Source organism: Aquarana catesbeiana, linkage group LG01 (genome assembly GCF_042186555.1).
Source record: "Aquarana catesbeiana isolate 2022-GZ linkage group LG01, ASM4218655v1, whole genome shotgun sequence".
Lineage (NCBI taxonomy): Eukaryota > Metazoa > Chordata > Amphibia > Anura > Ranidae > Aquarana > Aquarana catesbeiana.
In genome coordinates, this window is record NC_133324.1 from 677,192,350 (window position 1) to 677,208,633 (window position 16,284).

The 16,284-nt window shown below is 41.3% G+C and overlaps 1 protein-coding gene across 2 annotated transcripts in view; it reads right to left on the reverse strand.

Annotated features, from left to right (window-relative positions):
* The window catches only part of LOC141111122 (bifunctional heparan sulfate N-deacetylase/N-sulfotransferase 4-like), a 761,202-nt gene that overhangs the window by 37,154 nt on the left and 707,764 nt on the right, over window positions 1-16,284 (reverse strand). For both annotated transcript variants that reach the window (XR_012236388.1, XM_073603162.1), the window contains exon 12: window positions 9,149-9,258. Coding sequence is in view for 1 of the 2 variants with exons in the window: in XM_073603162.1 (XP_073459263.1) it covers window positions 9,149-9,258 (110 nt within the window). In the remaining variant the exon portion in view is untranslated. The remainder of the gene's footprint in view (window positions 1-9,148; window positions 9,259-16,284) is intronic.

The following is a 16,284-nucleotide window of genomic DNA, read 5'->3' on the forward strand; positions in this document are numbered from 1 at the left end:
TGTAATCTGGAGCAGACAACCTCTGAGGAATGGAGACCTACCTGAATAATATGAAAGTTATCAAAGATCTCAGAGGGTTCAGCATCCTTACTTAAGAAATTAACCAGCAAGGCCAAACTTAATATTAGGGAAAACTTAGGATACTTTCACACTGGGACAGCTCCGCATTAACGGTAAAGCGCTGCTCGTTTTAGCAGCGCTTTACTGCTGTTTTAGCGACGCTTTTCAGCCACTAGCAGGGCGTTTTTAACCCCCAAGAAGGGGTTAAAAAATCCTGTGTTGCGGCGCACCCAAAGTGCTTTTCAGGCACTTCGGAAGCACTGCCCATTCAACGCAATGGTCAGGGGCTATTTGGTAGAGCTGTATATAGCGTTCCCAAACTGCCCCAATGATGCTGCTTGCAGGACTTTTTTCACTGTCCCACAAGTGCACCACTCCAGTCTGAAAGCACTCGGGTAGTTTTCAGGAGCTTTACAGGTGCTATTTTTAGCGCTAAAATGCCTGAAAACTGTCTTCAGCGTGAAAGGGGTCTGAGAGAAAGAGTAAAACAAATGACGCTGCAAAAATCTAAACTTGGCCCACCTTAGTGGATATTGTCAGTCAGTAAAGCAATGGACAGAGTCCCCATTTCACATCAGAGTCCCCATTTCACATCAGAGCCCTCAGCATCACATCAGAGCCCCCTCCATCACATCAGAGCCCCCATTTCACATCAGAGCCCTCATTTCACATCAGAGCCCCCTCCATTACATCAGAGTCCCCATTATCACATCAGAACCCTCATCATCACATCAGAGCCCTCCACTTCACATCAGAGCCCCCATTTCACATCAGAGCCCCCTCCATTACATCAGAGTCCCCTCCATCACATCAGAGCCCCCTCCATTACATCGGAGCCCGCCATCACATCAGAGCCCCCTCCATCACATCAGAGCCCCCATTTCACATCAAAACCCCAATTATCACATCAGAGCCCCCTCCATCACATCAGAGCCCCCCCATCACATCAGAGCTCCCTTCATCACATCAGAGCCACCATTATCACATCAGAGCCTCCATTATCACATCAAAGCCCCCTTTATCACATCAGAGCCCCTCCATCACATCAGCGCCCCCTTCAACACATCAGAGCCCCCTCCATAACCTCAGAGCCCCCTCCATAACATCAGAGTACCTCTCAACATCAGTCCCCATTTCAGGTTGGTGGGGGGCCCCTCAGGAGGTGTTAGGATCATTTACATTGTAAAACTTTTCGATCTGTAAGTCTGTGTCATGTCTGTGCTGGCAGGCCAGCTGCAGTGTCAGTGTGCCTGTTCTAATCTGTGCTCACATGAGATAACTCTCCTGCACAGCAGCGTGTCTCTTACCTGGGTTACAGAAGCTCCTCTCTGATGTTTTAGGGGCGTGGTTAACATCACCTGGTGACCACGCCCCTAAAATGTCACAGTCTCCGCCTATATAAGTCACAGTGGAGTGCTTAGAGAGCAGTCCAGCCAGAGAGACCGTCGTGTCAACATCTGGAGAAGAGAAGAGGGAAGAAGCCAAGAAGACAAGAAGCCAGAAGTCCAGGCCTCCGCTGGCAAAAGAGTGGCATGAAGACAGCGGAGGAGCCGGCAGAAGAACTGGAACACCAGGAGAAGAGGCCAGAGAGAGCCGAGAAGAACCAACCAGACGCCGGGAGAAGGGGAACCGGAGGGACCCTCGAAGCCGGAAGAAGACCCCCGAAACCAGAGGAAGACCCCCCCGGAGCTGTCTAATAAATTATTTTAAAAACCTGTGTAGTGTGTTTTATTATTGACACTTTTTCCCTAGGTAAATGGGTAGGGGTACCATGTACCCCATACTCATTCACATAGGGTGGGGGGCCGGGATCTGGGGGCCCTCTTATTATAGGGGGCTCCCGGATTCCGATAAGCCCCCCGCCCGCAGACCCCGACAACCAACGGCCAGGGTTGTCGGGAAGAGGCCCTTGTCCTCATCAACATGGGGACAAGGTGCTTTGGGGTGGGGGGCCCCGCAGGGCGCCCCCCTCCCCCAAAGCACCCACCCCCCATTTTGAGGGCATGCGGCCTGGTACGGTTCAGGGGGGGGGCGCTCGCTCGTCCCCACCCCCTTTCCTGATCGGCCAGGCTGTGTGCTCGGATCGGGGTCTGGTATGGATTTTAGGGGGGACCCCACGCCATTTTTTCGGCGTAGGGGTTCCCTTTATAATCCATACCAGACTTAAGGGCCTGGTATGCCCCGCGACGGGGCTCGCAAGGTGTCAATCTCGATGATAAAAGCGGTGATGGGGGGACAAACAAGGCAGAGGGAACCTACAAATGCACTAGGCCTGTGCAGAATGATGTTGAGACACGACCAACGATGACTCGGAGGCAGCTAGCTATGAAAGGGATGCGAGATAGGAAACGTACCGAATTGCGACTTGCGTATGATATGAAAAGGTTCGAATCCTACCTGCAACAGCGAGCGAGAACCGCCAATGAAGACTATGAACGGAGACACCGCAACACACTGGAAATTAAATGCACAGACTCATAAACCGTGAGGTGAGCTGGGAAGAGCAGGCCTAGAGAGGTGAGCTATCACGCACCGAAACCGACAATGACCACAGGTGAGTGGTCTGCTTAAATACCCCCAGGGCTCCTCCCATAAATTCAGGCGACCATACTGGCCTTCTTATATATGATGCACAAGAAAGCCTTCAAACAGTTTGCTGAAGACAAGAAGACTAAGGATATTTATTACTGGAACCATGTCGTGTGGTCTGATGAGACCAAGATAAACGTATTTGGTTCAGATGGTGTCAAGCGTGTGTGGTGGCAACCAGGTGAGGAGTACAAAGATAAGTGTGTCTTGCCTACAGTCAAGCATGGTGGTGGGAGCGTCATGATCTGGGGCTGCATGAGTGCTGTCGGCACTGGGGAGCTACAGTTCATTGAGGGAACCATGCATGCCAACATGTACTGTAACATACTAAAGGCACATGATAAAGATACCAAACACACCTCCCAGAAAACCACTGTCTTGCTAAAGAAGCTGAAGGTAAAGGTGATGGACTGGCCAAGCATGTCTCCAGACCTAAACCCTATTGAGCATCTGTGGGGCATCCTCAAACGGAAGGTGGAGGAGCGCAAGGTCTCTAATATCCACCAGCTCTGTGATGTCGTCATGGAGGAGAGGAAGAGGACTCCAGTGGCAACCTGTGAAGCTCTGGTGAATTCCATGCCCAAGAGGGTTAAGGCAGTGCTGGAAAATAATGGTGGCCACACAAAATATTGACACTTTAGGCCCAATTTGGACATTTTCACTTAGGGGTGTACTCACTTTTGTTGCCAGCGGTAAAGACATTAATGGCTTTATGTTGAGTTATTTTGAGGGTACAGCAAACTTACACTGTTATACAAGCTGTACACTCTCTACTTATTGTATATATATATAATTAGCATATTATATATTATATATTATTTGTATATATTATATATTGTAGCAAAGTGTAATTTCTTCAGTGTTGTCATATAAAAAGATATCATAAAATATTACAAAAATGTGAGGGGTGTACTCACTTTCGTGAGATACTGTATATATTTATATATATACAGTGGGGACGGAAAGTATTCAGACCCCCTTAAATTTTTCACTCTTTGTTATTTGCAGCCATTTGCTAAAATCATTTAAGTTCATTTTTTTCCTCATTAATGTACACACAGCACCCCATATTGACAGAAAAACACAGAATTGTTGACATTTTTGCAGATTTATTAAAAAAGAAAAACTGAAATATCACATGGTCCTAAGTGTTCAGACCCTTTGCTCAGTATTTAGTAGAAGCACCCTTTTGATCTAATACAGCCATGAGTCTTTTTGGGAAAGATGCAACAAGTTTTTCACAGCTGGATTTGGGGATCCTCTACCATTCCTCCTTGCAGATCCTCTCCAGTTCTGTCAGGTTGGATGGTAAACGTTGGTGGACAGCCATTCTTAGGTCTCTCCAGAGATGCTCAATTGGGTTTAAGTCAGGGCTCTGGCTGGGCCATTCAAGAACAGTCACGGAGTTGTTGTGAAGCCACTCCTTCGTTATTTTAGCTGTGTGCTTAGGGTCATTGTCTTGTTGGAAGGTAAACCTTCGGCCCAGTCTGAGGTCCTGAGCACTCTGGAGAAGATTTTCGTCCAGGATATCCATGTACTTGGCCGAATTCATCTTTCCCCCGATTGCAACCAGTCGTCCTGTCCCTGCAGCTGAAAAACATCCCCACAGCATGATGCTGCTACCACCATGCTTCACTGTTGGGACTGTATTGGACAGGTGATGAGCAGTGCCTGGTTTTCTCCACACATACCGCTTAGAATTAAGGCCAAAAAGTTCTATCTTGGTCTCATCAGACCAGAGAATCTTATTTCTCACCATCTTGGAGTCCTTCAGGTGTTTTTTAGCAAACTCCATGCGGGCTTTCATGTGTCTTGCACTAAGGAGAGGCTTCCGTCGGGCCACTCTGCCATAAAGCCCCAACTGGTGGAGGGCTGCAGTGATGGTTGACTTTCTGCAACTTTCTCCCATCTCCCGACTGCATCTCTGGAGCTCAGCCACAGTGATCTTTGGGTTCTTCTTTACCTCTCTCACCAAGGCTCTTCTCCTCCGATAGCTCAGTTTGGACGGACGGCCAGCTCTAGGAAGGGTTCTGGTCTTCCCAAATGTCTTCCATTTAAGGATTATGGAGGCCACTGTGCTCTTGGAACCTTAAGTGCAGCAAAATTTTTTTTGGCCAGATCTGTGCCTTGCCACAATTCTGTCTCTGAGCTCTTCAGGCAGTTCCTTTGACCTCATGATTCTCATTTGTTCTGACATGCATTGTGAGCTGTAAGGTCTTATATAGACAGATGTGTGGCTTTCCTAATCAAGTCCAATCAGTATAATCAAACACAGCTGGACTCAAATGAAGATGTAGAACCATCTCAAAGATGATCAGAAGAAATGGACAGCGCCTGAGTTAAATATATGAGTTTCACAACAAAGGGTCTGAATACTTAGGATCATATGATATTTCAGTTTTTCTTTTTTAATAAATCTGCAAAAATGTCAACAATTCTGTGTTTTTCTGTCAATATGGGGTGCTGTGTGTACATTAATGACTTAAATAATATAAATACGTACATTAATAACTTAAATGATTTTAGAAAATGGCTGCAATAAAACAAAGAGTGAAAAATTTAAGGGGGTCTGAATACTTTCCGGCCCCACTGTATATACAGTATATAAATATTTATATATATATATATATATATATATATATATATATATATATATATATATATATGTATATATGTATATATGTATATATATATACATATATACACACACACACACATATACACACACACACACATACATTTTTTACCCACTGGTGCTGATACATAGGAAAAAATAATTGCACCAGCTTCTCTCCCAGATTCTCTACGTCTGAACTGGAGAATCTGGGACAGGTATATGTATCGGCCAGTGAGATCCTCAGATCTCACATTCATAAACAGTCCGTTTTTGATAGAACGGTCGTGTACTGTGATGAGGGGTCGAGAACATGTTCTACGCTTCTCATCTCAGCTACATACACCACTACACAGAAGAGATCAGCCGTGGTCCTGAGGATCGCGACTTTTCTCTTTTATAAACGGACACCATAGTGTTTTGAGTTTTGTCAGTTAGAGTTTTTATTAGCTGCTTTTCATTCATACTTGCTTTTATGTTTTATTTCATTAATACACATTTCACATTTATTGAGAAACAGTGTGATCACAATTTAATTACATATGTATTTTACCTTTGGGGTCTGTGGGCCATGTTTTTCTTTTGCAAGAAAGAAGCAAAAGGGAGATGTAATTTTCCAATAATTAAAAACTCTTTTTTCCTTTATAAATGTCAGTGCTTAAAAAATCTTTGGTCCTGGCTGTATGGAATAGAATTTTAAAAAATGTATTGGTACATGCACCTCAGGATAGTGCCCAACCCCATGCTACATTTTTGGCACCCCCTTGACTATTAACCCTAAAAATGGGCATTTTTAATTTGACATATTTGGCCCTATTGATTTCACTTGGGTTGAGGTTCAGCATCTGAACTTCTTTGAAGTTAGGGAAACCCTTGCTGAATCAAACCCAGGACAGTTTGGCTCATCACTACTAGAATATTGCCTTTCTTTCTGAGTGATATATTGGGTGAATCTCCTCTTCATGCAAGAGGAGATCTTAAAGCAGAATTATTCCCATTGATTTAATGGTTTCCCAAAAAACACAATCAAGACGGGCTGTGAATGATAACCGTCACAGTTACTTGTACTCTTAAATGAACTGCGAAGCCATGAAATGGTCGGTGTCATAACAGATCACATGTGCAGTACCATAGCAACGCAGAAAAAGTTGGCAGCTTCCTCAGCTTTTTAGTTCCATTTTAACTTGGTCAGCTAAGGACATACACAAATACAGAGCCATCTATGGTCAGCTGTAATATCTTGTACAGCTTTTGTGGACTTATTTGTGCAGTGTGGCATAAACACACTAGCAGCAGTGGACACAGATACTTCCTGGTTTAAAAAAGAAGATGCTGTTAGTGAACTGAATTATAACAGTCCAAAAGAAAGAGCATGAACAGGATTATTTGTGAGTGGAACAAAGCCTAACTGACAAGCAGTCACCTAGAAGCAAGATTCTACATGCCACTTGGTAGGATCTAGATTTCTAGAACCTTGTCATAGAATCCATTTTTTTGCATTAGGTTCTGATGGCAGTTAGAGCCGGTTCACACGGAGGCGACTTGTCAGGCGACCTAGCCGCCTGACAAGTCGCCTCCCGTTCTGTACAATGGAACCGTTCTAATCGGAGCGACGCAAGTCGCTCCGACTTAGAAGAAAGGTTCCTGTACTACTTTGGGGGCGACTTGCATAGACTTCTATACAGAAGTCGTCTTGCAAGTCGCCGCGGCAGTCGTGTACAGGTCGCCTCGGTGAGGCGACCTGCAAGTCGTGCCGCTTCTAATGTGAACCGGCGCTTAAGACTCCCTCTTAACCTTTTTATACCCTCTATTGTACTTTTTCCTGGGATATCTAGAGGAACTGGATGTCGCAAGCTCTAACTAACTGTTCAAATCACGTTTTTCACAGTTCCTGGTGAAGCAGTCAACTGACTCAAAAAATACATTGGGGTTGATTTACTAAATACACTGGTTATTTTGTAAGTGAAATTGCACTCTGTAAGGTAATTTTCCCCAGTGTTTAGTGAATGTTACGAAGCTTCACTTTGTAAAGAGACCCCAATCTGCAAGGAAAACAATATAAACAGCAATTGTGTGCAGTGCAGTTTGTGTAGTTCCGAGAGCCACCAGCTGATGATGGTCAGAGGCACAGTCACTGCACACTTCCAGAACAGAGTTCTCCCTCACTAGTGCAGAAGCTGCCAGCACACACAGAGCACAGTCCAGGCTCACTGACACATGGAGCAGTCTAGAGGATGTCATTTTTTGTGTTAGTTTAAAGGTAACTTGGATAGGGTGTAGGGTAGTATGGAGATACTCAAGAACCACTAACAGAAACAAGAGGACACTCTTCTCTATTGTAAAAACTTTAGAATCAGTTCTTTTGCTCAGCCCAGAGTACAATCTTCCCATAAAAGAAGAAGAGGCCAAAAGTAAAGGTAGGACACTATTGGAAGCTACAGTATCATCTCAGGGTGTCTGATGAGATGTAGCCCCCCCCATGCTCCCACTGCTAGAACATTGATGAACTACCCCCCTGCCTCCAGAACAGCTGGAGGCAGGGGGGTAGTCACCCCCATCGAAACAGTTGGAATCCATTGAACAGACGCTGCTCTTCTACAGCTCATACTATTTATAGGCTCCTCAATCACCTTCTGGGTAGTATTGAGCGAATGGTTGAGGCCGAGCAAAAGTTTGGCTTGGACTTTACCCATTCGGTGTTTCACCCACCGAAGCTTTTCACCTGCTGAAAGCACGGTCAATATGTTCTTAAGGAGCGGGGCGCGGAAGCCGGCCACCGTGTCTTTAAAAACCATGAGTCATTAGCTGTCAGCGGGCTTCCCCGCTGTCCCCTTGTGACTTCACCGACCGGTGCATGCTGGGTCAATGATATTGTTTTTTTTTTGTTTTTCTTCTAATAAAGGAATTGTCAAAAACTGTCTCTGTGTTTTTATTACTATTTGACACAGAATAATTTGTGAAAATGTGTATTGTGGAAAATTGAACACAGATCTAAGTAGGCTTCCTAAAAAAAAGTGTTTTTTTTGTTTTTGTTTTAAGAAAGTTTTTATCATGTGTGATTATTCCAAAAAAATGAAAGATTTAAAAAAAATATATATAATGTAGTGAAATATATCTGCGTAGCACCTGAAAAGCACCAGTATGTCTTCAATCTACTTTAACATACAGTATATGCTTTTTACAGCATTCGTTGTTTGCCTGGAGTTCAGCTACACAAGTTTACCTATTTTTAACTATAGTGAAAATGGACTTGGATTTCTTGGATTTTATAGAGGAAATACATAATAAGTATTTCTCCCTTAGCATTTAATAGTTGCATTAATTGGAAAGCAAGTTTATATGCTTATGATTAACCTTTAGTTGCCCTTATTTTAATTATAACATTGCAGACATATAATTATTCCACCATGTCTGTGTAAAATAATTAAACGGAGAATGAGAGGTAAAACCTTTAGAATTTCCCAGTCTACCTATCCTAGTGCATCTAGTGCTAGCTAGATGTCACATGTCCTGGCTAAAGCTAAGTACACATTTCACCAAATTAATCATGTGGCAGCACAGTTGCTTTAATTTTTCTTAGATTTTATAACTGCAGAACTTACATTATAATGTTTTCCTTAATTCCTCTGGAGGGTACTTTACACAATGTGCTTTGAAAGTGAAGTAGATCTGAGTTTTTAAATTATTCCCAAAGCACAGTTTTGACTGCAATGAATATATTTTTCAATGACTGAACAAGGCAGACATTGTCCATAAGTTATATATAGTAATACTGAATTATGCGACACTCCTCATTTGATATACATAATGATGCGAAGGCTACTTATGTCAATGTTTAATGGTGCCTCATCAAACAAAGTAAAACCCAAAAGGGAATATACTTACGTTAGAGTCTCTGAGTAGTTATAATGAGGAGAGACTCCTAGAAATGTTTGAACATCATCCATGACAATAGCTGGATCACTCCTCAAATGTTGCCCATCAATAATTAACAGCTGAAATGACACAATGTTCTAATTAGTATCAATTTTCAAAGTGTTTTATTTTTTCATAACTTGAAATGCAACACCAAGATAACATACTGAATATATAGATTATAAATTAGATGTTGAGTAAGTGTAGCGTGTTAACATGTACTAAACTGTGCTAAATCCAATGCTTTACCACTTTTTTCAGCTATGTAGTCAGATACTTGTCTGGAGTTTCATATGGATTATAAATTAGATGTTGACTAAGTGTAGTGTGTTATTAACAATTACTAAACTTAGAATAATAGAATAATATATATATATATATATATATATATATATATATATATATATATATATATATATATATATATATATATATATATATATATATATATATATATATATATATATATATTATTCTATTCTGCTGTTCTATTGCTTTTCTATGCTATTCTTTTCAGTTATTTTCTATTCTATTCTAATCTTTTCTATTAGAATTCGATTTAATTCTAAATGAAATTCAAATTTCAGAAAATAGTTATATAGTTATATATATAATATTTATATATATATATATATATATATATATATATATATAACCATTTTCCAAAATTCGAATTTTGTATAGAATGAATTTCAAATTCAGTCAAATTTTTTTCTAATTTGAATATGAAGCAAATCTATTCTAATGTTTTGTATTGAAATTCTATTTCATTCTATACAAAATTTGAATTTTGTATAGAATGAAATCAAATTTGAATAGAAAAGATTAGAATAGAATAGAAAAACAATAGAACAGAATAGAATAAAATATAATATATATTGTTTTTCTATTATTTTCTTTTATCTTAGTTTCCATTGTTTTGAATTATTTTCCAATTTATTCTCAAATTCAAATTTATACTGTTCAAAATTCGCATTTCAGAAGATGGTCACGTTCTATTTTATTTTATTACTTTCTATTAAATTATATTCTATTCTTTACTATTCTTTTATTTTTATTTTATTGCTTTATTATTTTATATTCTATTTATTTTTTAGAAAATCGATTTCTATTTTTTTTTTTATTTGATTCAAATGTGCTTTCAAATTCTTTTTGAATTCGATTCGAAGTTTTATCGAATTCGATTTGAATTTCGTCCATCTTTTTCCGATTCAAATCGTTATTTCGTATTTGTTTAAATTCGTTACTATTGTAATTTGGAAAATTCGGATGCATCCGAATTTCCAAATAATGAAAAATTTGTCCGAATTTCGATTGAACGAAATGCACATGTCTCGTTTTTGTTACCAGGAAGTGTTACAGAGCAGCCACAGAACGGGGGAATGCCGTAAAACCGGAGCTGCAGAGCCGGACCACAGGTGACTCGATCACCCCTCAGCACTATAGCACTTTAAAGGTGTTTTTATTTTTTGGAAATGTGAGTTGTATGTATGTGGAGTTCTGTTCGAAATTAAATCTTTTTTAAACGTTATCACGCTTTTGCACGCCTCTGTCATTTTTGCATATAATACATATGAGGAGAGTCCCAGAACACACCAGGAGAAAATAGTGGCTCTTGAGCTGGGCTATCACCGGGAGGAGCAGGTGCCTTGTGGTGCATACCAATACCCCAGGATCACTTCAGGCTATTATCATAATACAGGCTTATTATTTAAGCCCTTAAGGTGAGGGTACATCTGGTGGGGGTCGTGTGCACATCGCATGAAGACACTATTATCACATGTTATTTGGATTTTTTTTGCTGAATAATTTTATACTCCAATAAGGACTGAGTGTGACTGAGGATGTCACGTTATTTATATTGATGTTATACATAGTTTTTATGCATATGTATTTAGTATTTGCTTATTTTATTAGCACTGCACATTGTGTCATATATATAGTTTTTGTTACTGTTTATGTAAGGATGACAACATTTACATTTGAACATTACCTAGTACTTTTTTTGGTATATAAACTTGATATGTTTTTGTTACAGTACTGATTCATGTCTTTTGTATACTGTGTGTAATTTTCAGTACGGCTTCTACCCAGTAGCAAATTTCTTTTCATTTATGCTGGTTTATTTCTCTTTTTAGTATCTGTTCTTCTTCTGTGTGTATGGACACTGTGCCACTTCACTTGTTTTGTACACTGGGCACAATTCTCTGTAGGTTATTACATCTCTTGCATTCTGGAAGTCATCCTGTTCTCATCTGCACTGCACAAGTTCCTTTAATGTATGCATTACGTAATACCCTTTTTATGGTGCACATTAATTAAGAAATGCTCCTTAACCAGTCCAGCCACACCCAGCTTGTGCCACTTGCTTATCACCCTATAAGTGTACTCCCAGGTTGACAAATCTGGCCCCACCGCTGGCAGAATACAATAGGGCTGTGGGAGTGAATTCCCCATCCACACTGACTGTTTTGATGGGGAAATTAAGGGATTTTCTTTCTTTCCACCCCTGGTCCAAGAAAAAGAAAATTGTATGGCTTGCTTTAGAAGCTACTAACTTGCTCATCACTGTTTTTTATGGAGAAGTACCACATTTTGAGAAGGAAGCATATACCTTAAGGAACAGATTTCCCAAACAAGTTTGCAATAGCAGATGGCACAATGCAGATGTGAACTTAATAAGGTTCTGGGTTACCAATCATGTACAAAAAGGAGGAAAATTTGACCAACAGGTCCTCCAGAAAGACAAGATGAATTTGGATCATGGAAGTCACCAAACTCCTAGGCAGAATGACAGTTTAGGTTTTTACCAATTTTTGTAAATATTATACTGTAAATTGATATATAAAAATATTTTTTTTTGTCATATTGATATCTTTATTATGCATTGCAGTCCTGTAGGAGGATATAGAGGGATAGCAGTGTCAGATAAGTAGTTTGTTAATTGCAGGTGCTGGACCTAACACTTTGTAATTTTGGACTAATGTATATGGCCCATGAGGGCATTAGATACTATAATATGGATTAGGCAGACTTTATGTTATGTAGCATGCCCTGACCTGTGGTTAGAGCATGTCTGAGTGAACATGTGTATGTGTTTTATTTGTCTTTTTACTCTGACCTCCAAGATTTATTTCCTTAGAGGCAAGCCGGGGGCAGAAGTGGCTGTACATAGACCTAGACATAGTTAGGTCAGGTTATTGACATCATTCCCTTGGCAGTGCTTGATGTGATAGGCCAGTGGCACCTTTTTGACTCCATAGGTTCCCTTTTAGGACTTACACAGAACACAGTATAGTACAGTGCAGGTCATTTGGATCCTGAAGATCCACATACCGATTCTGCTAGCTTTCATGGCTCAAGACAGGACTTACTGAATATAGGGACTTTCTGTATGTGGCATTTGGATACCATAGCAGCCTCCTTGATGGCTTTTAAGGAAACAATAGGTACTATACCCTTTGATCTTTATGCTCATTGTTAGTCATATTTGCACATATCTTTACTGCCAGAAGCAGGATTATAACCTTTCAACAAGCATGTCCTGTGTGTGTACCCAAGGCTATGCCTGCATGTACCACATTCTCTCAGAATTGCCACTATACACACTAGTTGTATATAGCATATTGTTGATTGAGACTCCTTCCAAAGCATTTATTTTAGGACTCACAGTATTGTACAGTGTGGGCCATTTAGATCCTGCATACACCCCCATTTTGCCCACCATCATGTTGTAAAACATAGTTAAGGACAGTACATATAGAAGTTCATATATACCGTATTTCTTATGACATGTAATCCTTTCTACACACAAAGAGTTTTACTGTAGGTGGACTATGCGGTGGTGTATGGCTGCCATGCCTTGCTCCTTAGTAGAGGGCATACCCTGCTATACATTACTAACAACTTTTATATATATAAGGTTTAAATCATTATAGAGTACAGTCTTGGCAGGTAACTTGTATGTATTTTTGCCATACTCATTACATTGAAACCTATTTATTGGCAGTAGATTACTTTGTGGGTTTGGTGCACAATATTTTTTCATTTACATTTGCCATGTCTTTACTTGTGTAGTGGTATATTTGGAACTGCATCAAGACACTTCTTGGCAAATATCAACTGCTTATGACTTATGACCTTTCTATTCTCCTTAATTATAGATATTCTTCTTCTTGTATATCATATGCACCTCCTGATCAACCCGTGTGGATTGTTCCAGCTACACACTGTACTTTGAGGGTGTATATCCACAACTACCTCAAGGTTACAGATGCTAGTACAGGTGTTTGTATTTACATACATATTAATACAACTCATTCATAAAAATGAAACTAGAAATAACCTAGAAATAAAAATACCCAAACATTTGACAAGTTCCAAACCCCCCTAAAAAATTCTACATTGTAAATCCATCATCACTCATGATGCCCTCCACCCGACGATTTGCTGAAAAAAAAAAGAACCTAACAACTTGGCGCACATGACTGGTCTTAATGGTACCACTAGCTGAATGACAGCTGCAAAAGACAGTTTTTAAAAATTCCTTTATTAAAAAATAAAAAAATAAAATAAGTGTCCCGCAATGTCCATCCATCTTCAATCATGCCACCCAACGGAGCCGAAAAATATAAAAAAAAATGAAAATACTCCGCCTCCATGGGAGGCGTCCCGCCAGCTGCTGTCTTTTCACTGTGACAGCTGTTATATAGGCAAGGGCGGGGCCACCTGCTGACGTAACCAGATGACCTCGCCCCCTCTGACAACCCTCTGACAGACATCGGAAGGGTCAGGGTCACTCGGTTACTTCAATACATCGTATTTTTGTTTTTTTCTATTTTTCGGGTCTGTCGGGCGGTGTGATTGAAGATGGATGGACATAGCGGGACACTTTTTTTTTCTTTTTTAATAAAGGTATTGTCAAAAACTGACTTTTGTGGTTATTACTTTTTGACACTTTTTTCTGAATGGGTAGGGGTACAATGTATCCAATACCCATTCACATGGGGGGGGCAGGATCTGGGGGCCTCCTTGTTAAAGGGGGCTTCCAGATTCTGATAAGCCCCCGCCCGCAGACCCCCACAACCACCGGGCAAGGGTTGTGGCCACTAGGTCCTTGTCCCCATCAACATGGGGACAAGGTGCTTGGGGGGGACAACAAAGGTGCTTTGGGGGGACCCCATGTTGAGGGCATGTGGCCTGGTATGGTTCACAAGGGGGGGTGCTCGCTCGTCCCCCCTATCCTGTCCTCCAGGCTGCATGCTCGGATAAGGGTCTGGTATGGACTGGGGGGGACCCCATGCCATTTATTTCTTAATTCTGTCATATTAGACTGCCTGCACTGTATATATACAGTGGGGACAGAAAGTATTCAGACCCCCTTAAATTTTTCACTCTTTGTTATATTGCAGCCATTTGCTTAAATCATTTAAGTTCATTTTTTTCCTCATTAATGTACACACAGCACCCCATATGGACAGAAAAACGCAGAATTGTTGACGTTTTTGTAGATTTATTAAAAAAGAAAAACTATATATTATATATATATATTAAACTGCCTGCATGCCACTTACTAACCTGCCTCTAACTAACATTCTCTCAATCATAACACTATATACGGGCGCCGTGTAAGCAGCCTTATATAGTGTGGGGCATGGACTTAGCCCCCTGAGCCATGATTAGCTAAAGGCATCCTGCTTTTGGCCAATCATGGCTCTCACAGCAGAGTGTAGCTTTGGCCCATCATCAGACATCAATGCGATCTCGCAGTGCATTATGGGGCATTCCGTGGCGGTCGAATTTGCCGCGATCGCCCCATATTGTTCAGTATTTGGCAAATGGCCAGACACCCGATCATCTAGTCGAACTTACATTCGACTCAAAGATCGGGTTCATCCCGGTTCAAACATGGAAGCAGAGATTCAGAAGTTTTTCTCATAAATCAAAAACCCTTGACAGGTCAGTATTCAAGATATGGCCCAGATGTTTCAAGTGATGAGTCGGCTCCAGTGCTAATTCTGAAGGTTCAGGATTAGGGATGAGCCGAACACCCCCCTGTTCGGTTTGCACCAGAACATGCGAACAGGAAAAAAATTTGTTCGAACACGCCAACACCGTTAAAGTCTATGGGACACGAACATGAATAATCAAAAGTGCTAATTTTAAAGGCTTATATGCATGGTGTGACGGGAGTCACTAATAGAGGCACGGGGTGAATGGGAACCCCACTGTGATCTGTGCTGGTCAGAGACTCAATGCTGTGTATGTGTGTGTGTATGTGGTGTGTGCTGTTTGCTGTGCTGGTTTGGGGTGGGGCTGTATTCCAATGTTCTATTGTGTTTGTCTGCCTTAGATCACAGGATGTGTATTGCTGTGAGGAAAGAGGGAGGGGGGATTCCTCCAGCAGCCCCCCTGTTAAGACTGTTTACTGATGAGAAGTTAAGCACACCTGACCTGTGTGTCCATTGTTATTGGACAGTTTAACCCACCCTGTTTTCCAAGGGTGGGGGGGAAATGTTTTGAAGTGGGACCTGTATAACATGTGTTTTTTGAATAAAGATTCATTCCTGTTTGAAACCTGAAGACGGAGCCGTGCCTCGTTTTCGGGGTGGATTATTTGTATGGGTTCCTTGTTCGGCTGATTGGAGTGTTCGGTAGCTGCCTTTGTGTTTGGGTATGAAATGTCCTAAACGACTTTAACCCCTTTCATACTCGGGGTGTCGTTACACTGGTGGCTAGCAGCGGGATCATTCTCACAGCCCAGAAGGATAGCTACAAGAGGACACAGGACAATGGAAGCACAGTATGAACGGCTAAAGCGCTCTACCCTCAAGGACTTACTGGAGAACCGGGGCAGACCAGCCAACAACCGTAAGAAGGGGGACATTATCACAGATCTAGTCGAAATGGATAGAGCCGAAAGAACCAACATAGCCGAAAGACCCAGCATAACAGACAGGACACCCAAAGAGGCAAGTTTTGATCGGGCTGTTAACATAAGACTGGCACATTATGGCCCTAACCCTACAGCGGAGATCATAGACTGCACGGCATCCCACTGGGTCACTGGATGCCAAGCAGTGTCCGGGGAAGAGGTGCTGCAGCTG